The sequence below is a fragment of the Nannobrachium achirus genome (genome assembly GCF_963921795.1).
Source record: "Nannobrachium achirus genome assembly, chromosome: 10".
In the NCBI taxonomy this organism is placed as follows: domain Eukaryota; kingdom Metazoa; phylum Chordata; class Actinopteri; order Myctophiformes; family Myctophidae; genus Nannobrachium; species Nannobrachium achirus.
In genome coordinates, this window is record NC_137819.1 from 16,950,158 (window position 1) to 16,962,657 (window position 12,500).

Below are 12,500 nucleotides of genomic sequence, written 5' to 3' on the forward strand. Positions count from 1 at the left end.
GCTAATTTGTGGAACTAACAAAAAAATGTTAAAACTATTTTAATCAACTTCTCATGTCAAACATGGTTCCTCTAGCTAGCACATACCAGGGCAACTCGCGGCAACTTTTGTGTGACATAATAGAATGACGAAGAAGGACATTCATTTACTAAAGAAGTTATGGATATAAGAGGTTTCTGCCCGACAGCAATGTGGCCCTCTGGAATAAGTGTGGAAACATGGTGGCTCTCGTCATTATCAAAGTTGCCCAGCTCTGCTCCAGCAGATAAGTGAACATTCTCACATTCTCACTACTACAAGTGGACTAGTTAATACACCTATTCCATAACGACGCACAGAGAAAGGGAGCATAATTTGGACATATTTACGAAGGCTGAACTCAGGTGATGTGTTCTTCTGTCTGTCTTTCCTTCACTCCACTCAGTACCGGGGACACACTGAGCACGGTCAAATGAATGAATGTTTGCGATATGCCAAACCAGCAGAAATATTATGCCTGCAACATTCCGTCTTACATTTCCTGAATAGTTGCAGCCTTGTTTGTTGAAACTTTCTGAGTAAGCAATGTTTCCTGTTTATTTTGTCACTACTTCAAAGAAGGCAGGGCTGCCAAGTCTCACGCTTTGAGCGTGAGAGACACGCAATTTAACCTCTTCTCACGCCACACGCCACACTTGTCATTTCTCACGCATTTTTACAGCCATCCCACCGACCTCTCCCGAAAGTTGCGGGGGTTTTCTCACTCGGTAAAAGTCGCACAGAGAATTCTAAGCGCAGTGAATGCAGCTGCACTGCTCCTCCACTCTCTCTCCCCTCTACACATACACACATGCAGGCTACGGAGCGAGAGAGAGAGAGCCCTACAGACGGCCGTTGCTGCGAGCTAGCGGGGCCGGGGATCGCGCCGCCCCGCGGGGCCGCGGTGGAGAAACGCCGAGCGATATTTCACAAAGATGACCACAATCCAGCTCTTGCCTCCCGCGAGCGCATGCACGAACGAGCCCACGCGCAATAATTTCATGGGTTAACACGTATATCCACTTGTCTTCAACCCTAATATCCCCTATTCTGAGGAGGGCTTTAGAAGAGATAGGGCGGTTTTGAACCAACACTACTACCGGTACTCTACTGGAGGGAAGAATCCCAGTAGCCCAGTGGTTCTCAACTTGTGGGTCGGGACCCCCAGTGGGGTCCCCAAATTATTTTTGGGGGGTCGCCATGATTAACTTAATGTGCAACATTGTTTTCTCACTCAACAGTATGCTAAACAAACTAACATAACGTTTAAGTGTATAGAGGGCATCTGCACATTTCTAAAGTGACAATTTAAGGACTTTTTAATAGCTCTAAAATGACAAATTCAACTGTCAACTGTACAAATTGTCAGGTATTAGAGGCAGACATTGTGAAAATAGCAGATCTACCTGCTCACATGTATCTGCTATTTTCACAGTAGAGCCGTGTTATACAAAATGTTGCCTGAACTCTTATAGGGGGGGGGGGGGGGGGGGGGCAGGCTGAAAAGCTTGAGAACCACTGAAGTAGCCTACTGATGAGAGTTTTAAATGTTTGATAAATACACAGTGCTGTCAAACAAGTCTATGGAGCTATCTATGACATCTATTAAGATTTCATTTGCAACATAATTTTGATACAATATGTAGTGGGGGTCCTGCTTCATCTCCCTTAGCTAAGGGGTCCTTGACTTGAAAACATCTTCTTGCCTGCAGTGCCTGCCTGGCAAACAGCCAGTAGCCACAAATCACATTATAAAAATAGAAATGATTGCCCAGGATATTTCATCAGCTGCTATAGTAACAACAACAACAATAATTATTATAATAATTATAATTAATTACAAATATGTTTAAAATGGGACGTTGGTTTGTCTGGAGCCCTGCAGCAGTGTTCACTGTTCAGCCTGTAGGTTAGCTGCACTTGATCAACCATTCCAGGCCAAGGACCGCAGGTAAAAATAAAAGAAAAAACCCATAGAAACCTGCGAAAAACATGGAAAAACCCAAAGAAAACCTGTTTTTTTTCGCCCACGCGTGGGCATGACGCCCGCGTGGGCAAAGTCTCGCTCCTAACTTTTTCTGAAACTTGGCAGCCCTGAAGAAGGTGTTTCCATCTTTATGACACGTGTATCTCTGCCAACATTAGAGTAAAATAAATAAATAAAACAGTTTTGTTCAGGGCTTAAAAGTTCAACTGAGAGGGCAAAGCCCCCTTTTACCTATTTTCAGCCAACATGCTCCCACAATAGGGAGGCAAGATGCTCAAGTGATTAAATACATCATACTGTATAGTACAGACATTGACACTGAAAATATCCTCCACCCTAAGTATATTTAGGGTGGAGTCACACCAAGAGGCGTCTCTAGAAACGTGATGCCTGCCTGGAGTGTGCTCCTCTCTTGTGGTGCACTTAGTTTTCTTTTTTTCTTTTTTTTTTTTGGGGCAGTTTTAGTTGTGCACTTAGGCTCAATGTGGTCTGTCAACTCGTTGCAGGTTCGAGTCCCATTCCCAATCTTGGCTGCATGTCTCTCCCGAATATCTCTCTCCCTGGTTCCTGTCCATCTCTACTAAACTATAAATATAAGTATAACTTATTATATCATAGGTTAATGTACAATGTTATTATTAATATACAAATGGGGTGGTTGTATCTCGTCTCCCTGCTCTTCTATTGAGACATTTAAATCATATCAAAGGTAATGTAGACACAGGATCTTACAACAAATGTGGGTGTTGGTCAAGATTAAATGTGTCCCCTGAGCAAGCAGGCAGGCTCCATTAGCTCAAAAGGTGAATAATGCAGTAGGAAATCAAGTTAAAATCTGAAGAGGAAAGTTACATAGTTGATTAAAAGATACTATCCCATCCATTTTATCACAGTCTTGTGTTGTTTGTGAGGTGATGCATTAACTGGTAGGCAGCCCGGCAGCCAGGATCAATAGGGCCTAATTTACTGCTTATTATATGCTTGTTTATTGTCTCATTCTAGACAAGTCCAAAACAGCACTCGATGAATTAATAAATTAGGGCAGGCTCTGGGTCAGCAGAACCATCCTCTTCATTATGTATCTGTTAGAGGAAAGGGCATTCATCAAAGTTCCATTAACGGAGGGTGGCGATGCACTTTCATTTCACCCTGTTTAAATTTAATCAAGCCTGTGAGTGGTGTTGTTCAGAGGCTGAGTGCTAATTAGAGCTGTGATGTTGTTTATCAGAGCTGCACTGGCTCAGTTCACTGTGATTTGACACTGATAGGAGAGGAAGGCATATTCTAAACTATTATATCCCAGATGAAGACACTTCACATTAAATACAAAAGGAAACATTATAATAGAGAGGGGAAAAAAGGAAAAACAGGAAGGAACTCTGGGGTGTTCTTCTCTCACTGCACATTTGCATATAGGCAGTGGTGGAAAAAGTACTTACATTCTTTAAGTCTTTCTGTAGGTAAAAGTATCAATGCTGCAATGTTGAAATACTCTGTTACAAGTCCTCTCTTTTCAACAATGACTCGAGTAAAAGTACAAAAGTATTCGTATCAAACTGTACTTACTGTACAGGGGGCGCCCGCTGGCCTGGTGGTCAAGGCGCATACCACATACTAGGCTATGATGCCTGCTGGCGTCGCCGGTTCGATTCCCGATCCGGAGGACCTTTGCCACATGTCATTCCCCATCTCTCTCCCCATTTCCTGTCAGTCTACTATCCTATCAAATAAAGGCATAAAAAAAGCCCAAAAACAAATCTTAAAAAAAAAACAAAAAAAAACTGTACTTACAGTACCAAAAGTAGAACTTACTTGTGATATTGTCCCATATCAAGTTTTCAAATGTATACAAATCTTTTACAAGCTCACAATGCGTCGTGTTGCGACCCACTGTGAGCTTGTAGATCGTCTATTTTCAAATGGCCGAAATGTTATGTTATGTTATGTTATGTTTTATTTATTTGATATGGACATCACAATCACATTGGACGAACCAGATGTATTGATATAAGTGATTTTAGCACGAGTACTAATTCTCATCACCTGTCCACAGGAGGCTTTTCTATTTTACAATAGTCAAATCTAACACCCAATCAAGTACAGTAAACGTTAATACTAATCTAAAACCCAATCAAGTACAAAAACAATAATACTAATCTAAAACCCAGTCAAGTACAAAAAAAAATAATATGTGGTTACCAATAAGAACAATCTGATCCTTCAGCTTGTGGGACATACAACATCATACATAGCCATAATCAATCAAGTCACACAGCAGGTAGAAATTCAGAAACTGTATATACAGTATGGCAGTATGCTCAAATAAATGAAGTGGAGTAAAAGTAACAATATTTGGATCTGAGATATAGTGGAGTAGAAGTAAGGTATTGGAAATTGGAAATACTCAGGTAAAGTACAAATACCTCACAGTCACAATTGTACTTAAGTAGGTCTACAGTACTTAAAGGGAAAGACCACCCATTTTCAATATTGAACTATGTCATTAACATATCTTAGAGGAGTGGAAATACAAAACAAGTTCCCCCCCTTCTGTGTTGCCTAGAACTGGAGGATTGATTTTGGGGTTTGTATTGTAAAGTACAATGTGTGATGTCATCAAGTTGTACTTTACAATACAAACCCCAAAATCAATCCTCCAGTTCTAGGCAACACAGAAGGGGGGGAACTTTTTTTATTTATTTCCACACAACTCCTCTAAGGTATATTAATGACATAGTTCAATATTGAAAATGGGTGGTCTTCCCCTTCAAATGCTTCAAGGCATAAAGACAGATTTATGGTCCATCGTAGGATGGAAGAATATAGATGACACATCAGTGCCATCCCATGCATCATTGGTAGTGACACCAGGACGTCAGGACAGATGGCTGTTCATACCTGCAGGTCTCTGCACTGACAGACACTCATATGCGCACTGTTTCTCCTCTCAAGTGGGAACGCTACGGCTATAAGCTTCAGGGCTATCCTTCCACAAGACATTTTTCCAAGACGTTCCACTCTTCCACCTCTCTCAACCCAGGATCAATAAGGCTTTTTCTTTTTTTTTCAGAAAACGGGGGAGAAAGACAAACGATTGTTTCTCTGGTGATTGGAATGCCAGGCAGAATGAATGACTGAACTATCAGTGAAACTATCAGGGAAATAAACGACTGCTATTGTAGACGTCGATTACAAGACCAGAGGAACACGAAACGCTCCGCAGACAGTCACGCGTTAAGAACATGAACATGTGGTTTCCAGTGGTGGTTGATTTCTCTGTCTCGACTAGTTCCCAGAAATGATGTGAGTGCTGTTGAGATGTCAGGTGTTGAGGTGATCCTATGGCTATCATCATCGCTCACCACTTACTTCGCACATGTGCGTTTTTTGAGCGGTGCAAACCGCTCCTACGTCTTGGCTTTGTGTGTATGTATGAGTGTCCGTATGAACACGCAACTCAATGTCTGGAGATAACTCACATCAGTGTGTGTCTGAGTTACCATATGAGCACGGAACTCCATGTACGGGGATAACTGTCATCACAGACACAACGGCGCACATATAAGGAGATATGTGCGACGCGTGTGTCATGTTGGATACCGAACACTTCGTACATGTGTGTGTCTCCCCGCCACCTCGGACAGTTTTACAGCTGCCTCATCCACTTCAATGTAAATATCATGGATTTTACATATTAAATATTAATTCAGTTTTGGACCCAGAGCTTTGAAATCCATGAACAAGGCCTGGCATGCATTGGAAAAAACAATCCAACTGCAAGAACGGACAGGACGTACTGTGAATACAACAAATGAATACAAATCCCCTCACCTCACCCAATGTTTTTTCCAACACCGGTCCCTCTGTGTGAGTGTTGAGACGGAGACAATGAAAGTCTGATGCAAAACGATTCGTTTGCTGTCATCACGAACATTTCCACTTTGGAAATTTTGTTGTTGTCGGGTGGAAACCTTGCATGTCCAAAATCATTCGTCTTGTATTTATCACTTAAAAAATGATTTAAAATAGCTGATCTACAAGCACACAACGCCTCGATGCGAGGTGTTGTGTGTTTAGATCAGCTATTTTCACTAGTTTTGTGTGACAGTCCTGTATGATGAAGCAGGGCTTTACTTTACAGAAAAACACACCAATTTGAAACTTGCAGGTACAAGGTTTCTGTCCGACAGTGACGATATATATTGTTCAGAACAATAGGATGTCGGTTCAAAATTTTAAACGTTTTTGTTTAGCCAAATAGCTTAGATTTCTCACTCAGAAGCTCTTCTTGCTTGCTTTTCCACAACACTGAATGACTGTCTGTTTTTTTCTCATGGTCCATTTTTGTTTTCGTTGATTGAGTCAAACACTCCCAAAATAAATTGTTCACGGGCAAAGTTAGATTATTGAGGCAATGGCAACATGTCCTTATCAACTGTTGCCTAAATGCTTCCTCGCAGATTGTTTTCAATCAATATGAATTAGTTCTATTAAATGGACCATTCCTGCAGCAGCTTTGCAGTCTGATCGGTTTAACATAAATGTCATCTTCTGAGGGATTGGGTATTGCCAAGAAAACCAATTCATGAAAACCATCTGTTTTATGGTCATATTCGGTTCATGAGCCTGCCTTGTGCTTCACCACTGTTTGTCCTCTCCCTGCACGCGCGCACACACACACACACACACACACACACACACACACACACACACACACACACACACACACACACACACACACACACACACACACGCACACACACACACACACACACACACACACACACACACACCTGCCAACACCTCATATTTCTCCTGCTATAATTTCTCAGTGATACAAAAAAACAGAGCATGGTTGATTGGCCCCTGGCGTTCATGGGTCCCTGGACCTGCTCACAGATCTGCCTCGTCTGCCACCTGCTGCAACAATCTGTTGATGACGGGGGGGCATACACACACACACACACACACACACACACACACACACACACACACACACACACACACACACACACACACACACACACACACACACACACACACAGTGGGGGTGGGGCCTCTTTGGGGTCACTAAGACCCCACCATGACTTTGGAGCAGCTTCTATACAGTATGTTGGCCAATCTGCACACAAGATGTGGAGCTGCTTGTCCATGACAGCTGTACTGCACAACAAAGACCCCAAATGGAGTTCACACAGGAGACAGGGAGCCACTACATCATCATATGGAGTGTTTTACAAAGTGAAAAGAGGCATACAACGGTTCCAGATCAGAGTTCTGTTGCATGACAGCAAAACAAATGGCAGAGATTTGCCCTTGGGTCAGTTAATTTTGGAGCCCCCACCCCTCCAGAAAGCCCACTATACCCACAATGGACTTCAGCTTGTTAAGGGGCATTTTACACAGGACTTTCATAGGCTACATCAAATCTGTCTTTGATTTATGAAATTAAATACATCTTGAAAAGTAGTTTTACACAACATTTATTCAATCAATAGTTGAGGCAGCATAAGACTGTTGCTGCCTAATACAGTAAGTATAATCAACATGTAGTCTATCAAAATGAACAACATGAATAATGTTGCCGTCAGCCAGAAACGCCATTTTTCATCATAATAAGAGTGTTGCACAATAGTAGTGGAAATAGCTGATCTACAAGCTCATGCAACACATTGTGAGCTTATGCAGAAGGGATATTTTAACTTTAAAACGTTTCATGATAAAACATACAAGGTTTCCACCCAACAGCAACTATACAACAGTCCCATAACTCTTTCTGGAAGGAGCTTGAACTGTGCTATTATTTGTTAGTTGTCTAACCCTAACCCTAACTCCTAGTGGTCATAGAATACTAATTATTATTTTATTTTTATTTTTTGCTATTGACGAAAAGCTTACTAGGATCTCCTTTTAACCTTGACTGTACTGTCATGAATCTGTACCCTTTCCTATGCAATCTTCTAATACAGTTTTCAATCAATCAATCAATCAATCAATCAATCAATCAATGAGGGCACTAGGCCTATTGGAGGGCAGAGGAGCCCTTGTCTCCTAATCAGGACCCTCCTAATCAGAGAGCCACATGTCAGACCTTTAATCCCATCAGTCATTACAGTAATAATGACTGACAGGGAAAACGTGTCAGATGAATAATAAATAAGTGGTTATGAGAGCAATGTGATGCTTAAGCCTCCCTGCTGGGCTTCTCAGTGTGTGAAATGAGGGCGGCAGAGTGAGAATTCCATCAAGGCCATTGTGTTCCACCAGCAACAACTACAAGATGCAGTGTATTTTAATTGCTTAAAGGGGAAGACCACCCATTTTCAATATTGAACTATGTCATTAATATAACTTAGAGGAGTTGTGTGGAAATAGAAAAAAAGTTCCCCCCCTTCTGTGTTGCCTAGAACTGGAAGATTGATTTTGGGGTTTGTATTGTAAAGTACAACGTGTGATGTCATCAAGTTGTACTTTACAATACAAACCCCAAAATCAATCAACACAACTCCTCTAAGTTATATTAATGACATAGTTCAATATTGAAAATGGGTGGTCTTCCCCTTTAATGACTTCTTCTGAATCACTGAGTATCAACCACAGGTAGTTTACTTAGCAGTGCATTTCCCATGGTTGATGATGAATAACAGGACCATCAGATAGTGTTGATGAGCACGTGCAGATCGATCAACATTGTGCATCCAGGACAGCAGGTGTGTTTATTATCTCTCTGGACTTTTGACTGCATCCATAATCAATCAAGCCTCGATAAAGTATGACGTGTTGAGCATATGGGCCATAGATGGAGCAGACTGTTAAGCATCTCCAAGCCAGATGTATAGGCTATAACCCCACAGTAGGGCGGTGTTGCTTTGCCAAGTAGAACAGACCTGCTAACTTTGCGTCAAGATGTGTTGTTGTTTGTTTAACTGTTCTTTTTCGGAACAGTGGATCCAATTAAGCTGATATTTAGCAGATCAGCTTAAACAAAATGCACAGCGTTATTGACGTTATCAGCACTGTTCTGTTCCTTTCATTGAGTTTTATTTTTTATTATTCTGCACTGTAGCCAAATTTGTATTTGTAGCTAGGCTACGTTTTATTGTTCCTTCTTTCGTTTTTATTGTTCTAATTGCCTGTTAAAATGCGTTTCCTTTGTTAATGTTTTGTGTAAGGCACATTGTATAAGTGCCGCACTTTTTGATATTTTTCTTTTAAGTAAAATGTCACATTGTTCTGTGTACAAAACTACAACGCAAGGGCCAATAAATATCAAACTAAGTCAGAATGAATCACAGAGTCACACTGCGCTCCTTGTCTTGTCCTTATTATTTATTATTTATTGCTGTACGGGCCTCATAGTTTCATTAATCGTCCTTACTGTAATTATTTTTCCCAGCTGAACTGCTTGGTAATGACGTGGACGCACGGTTAAAAGAGCCCCAACGTGGCGGCCTGGCGGCGAGGTGATTCTTGGAGAGGCAGAGAGTGTGCATGGTCGCATGGACAATTGGACATCTTGCTCTGACAGCTACACTGATATACAGCATAAGTCAATGGTTCTGAGATCTACGATTAAGTCTGGGAGCCCACGACTAACAGGCCTACTCTGAAATCTGACAGCTTCTGTGCACATTTTCAACATCTCTTTGCTTGTTTTTGGAAGTTTTGGGCGCCTTCCCTGTAGCTCCCCCAGAGCTCTGCTCTGCTCTGCTCTGCTCTCCTTTCCTCTTCATTTAGAGCAACAACAATCCAGTATTGCTCTTGTGTAGACAAGCAAACTGCGGTACATATGTCCTCGCCTTTTGCTTTTGGATTAAAGTTTATTTCAGCACCACAGCGCTGGGCAGTGACAGTTCCAGCACCACATAGAAGTGGACAGCGACACGTTTCAGCACCACCGAGCAGTGGACAGCGACGCCGACGCGTTTCAGCACCACATAGCACCGGACAGCGACACGTTTCAGCAGCACAGAGCGGTGGACAGCGACATGGAGACGGAGCTGTTCTCCTCCGCGGCGCCCAGGGGTGCCGATCTGTCTGACCTGTACTCTGTAATCCCCTTCAATGTCACCTTCCTCCCGGACGAGGACCTGGGCTTCATGAGCAACAGGCAGAACTACACGGAGCAGCAGCAGAGTAGTCCCGTCCGGAGCGCCGGGGGCATCGTTATAGCCATCTGCATCACGGCTCTCTACTCCGTGATCTGCGTGGTGGGACTGCTGGGGAACGTGCTGGTCATGTACGGAGTGGTGAGGTGAGTTTATTAAAACCATCACTCAATGTTTCATTTATCTTTTTAATACATTTATTTCACTTATTAATATCATGGGTTTACCACTGTTAAACGAACAGTTTGGTAAGCTATAGCTGCATAACATCCATGCTTTTTTATGCATTTTCTAACTTATATAGGATACTTTCACCATTTTCACTTAGTTATGAGCTCACGTGGGTGTGTTGGCTGTGATTATTGCACAATATTCCCCCAGGGCCAATTCTTAATTCATACACCATCGTTTATTATAATCTCTGCGCTGAAATCAAGTGAAATGTTTTATGTGAAACGTTCATCAGACATATATTATCCATCACCATCTGCCTCAGGCAGAAACCTACGCTTGGTAACAGGATCTGTTCTTGGCAAAGGTCCGTCTTTAAGCTTATCCCCTCACGTGCTGGAAGCCTGGAATTCAGTCGAGTGTCCCAGTTTTATCTGGAATGGATTAGATGTGTAGGGAACAGTCCCACATCTGGAACTAGATTAAGGAATGGCTCTAAGTGTGTGTGTGTGTGTGTGTGTGTGTGTGTGTGTGTGTGTGTGTGTGTGTGTGTGTGTGTGTGTGTGTGTGTGTACAGTAGTTGTTGTTGTACATCTCTTCTTTCTTTTCTTTTCTGTTTTTAATTTTGCTGGTCGGGGGGCAAAAGTAATATGTAATATAATATTACTTGGAATCAAGAGTCATATATTACATTAAGTAATATAATACTTTTTAAGGAGTAATATGTAATAAGCAGAGGTGGACAGTACTTATAAGAGTACATATACTCCTGGTCAAAATGTACTCCCCTAAAAGTAAAAGTAGCTCAGTCAAAATGTCACTTGAGTGTTTGTGTCTGTGTGCGCGCATATACGTGTGCCTGTGAGAGCACAAATTAATTATTCCTGGCACCACACACACACAGCCGCAATTAACATCATTACCTTCAGCGGTGAAACCTGTTTGTCTGGCAACAAAAACATGTTTGTCTGATGTGATAATGGTCTTTGATGGAGCACTGTCTTGTTGTGATCATTTTATACAAATAGACACACTTATTCAGACAAGTGACGTAAAGTCTCAGCCCTCTTAAACATTCCATGTAGTAAATTGTATTAATGACACATCTGCTTTTCCAAGTCTTATTCTGTAATTTCACAAATGGCCTTTTACTCAAATAATAGTAATAGTGCGGTGAAGTAATGCTGTAACTATTATGTTCATCTGACTGGAGTTGTGCACATTACCTGTCATTCAGTGGTCGTTTCGAAGTAAATACTGGCTTATATGGCGGTATGGGCGTGGTAGAAAACCGCTGAACAAAGGAAATAATTTATATAACATTGTTTGTGTCACAAAAACGTTTTTCTAAAGGTTTGAGGCTAAATTACCACACCTGAATACAGAGCCCCTTGTTCTGCCTGGCTTTCAGTGCATTTTCAGCTGCAGTACCACCTTGTGCTGAGTGGGAGGACTGCGCTATTGAGCCAGTTTTGGCCCCACACTCCTCCCCACCTCCTGCTCAGCAGGCCTGCCCACCCCTCCCCAACCCTCTCCCAGCTCCTCCTGCCTCCTTCTCAGGCCTGCCCACCCCTCCCCAACCCCCACTCAGCACAGCAGTAGTGACATCACAATCGGGACCTTTCTCGGACAGCCTGTTCTGAGACCTGCTTACAAAGATCTGACCATAAACTGAGAAAGACACAATGGTCAGAAATAGGACTTTGTGAGGATAGACTTGCTGGTGGGACACCAAAAAAATACATACCGGTACAAATTGGAAAAATGTAAATTCTTGGTGTAGCCCCTTTAACCCATTCAGGCCGGGAACACATGTTATTGTAGTACATACAGTACATGTACAGTATGTAGCAATATATATATATATATATATATATATATATATATATATATATATATATATATATATATATATATATATACATATATATATATATATATATATATATATATATATATATATATATATTAGGGGTGTGTATCCATCCCTTACAAGGCGATTCGATTCGTATCCGATACATGGGCTGCGATTCGATTCAAAGACGATACATCTTACATACAGAACGATTCGATACGATTCGATTCGGTGCAATTTCGATACGATTTCGATTTCGTGGAATTTTATGCGATTCGATTGGATTCGATACGATTCGATGCGTTTCGCTGTGATCTGATACATACGTTTAATGAAACATTCATTTTCCATTCAATTAAAA

General features: G+C 41.7%; 1 protein-coding gene across 1 annotated transcript in view; it reads left to right on the plus strand.

The window, feature by feature from the left end:
• LOC308292861 (delta-type opioid receptor-like) overlaps nt 1-12,500 on the plus strand; it is a gene marked incomplete at both ends in the record, with an annotated part of 35,971 nt that overhangs the window by 6,154 nt on the left and 17,317 nt on the right. Inside the window, one exon of the mRNA XM_080735285.1 lies at nt 9,859-10,259. Within this exon, the coding sequence (XP_080591411.1) occupies nt 9,859-10,259 (401 nt within the window). The remainder of the gene's footprint in view (nt 1-9,858; nt 10,260-12,500) is intronic.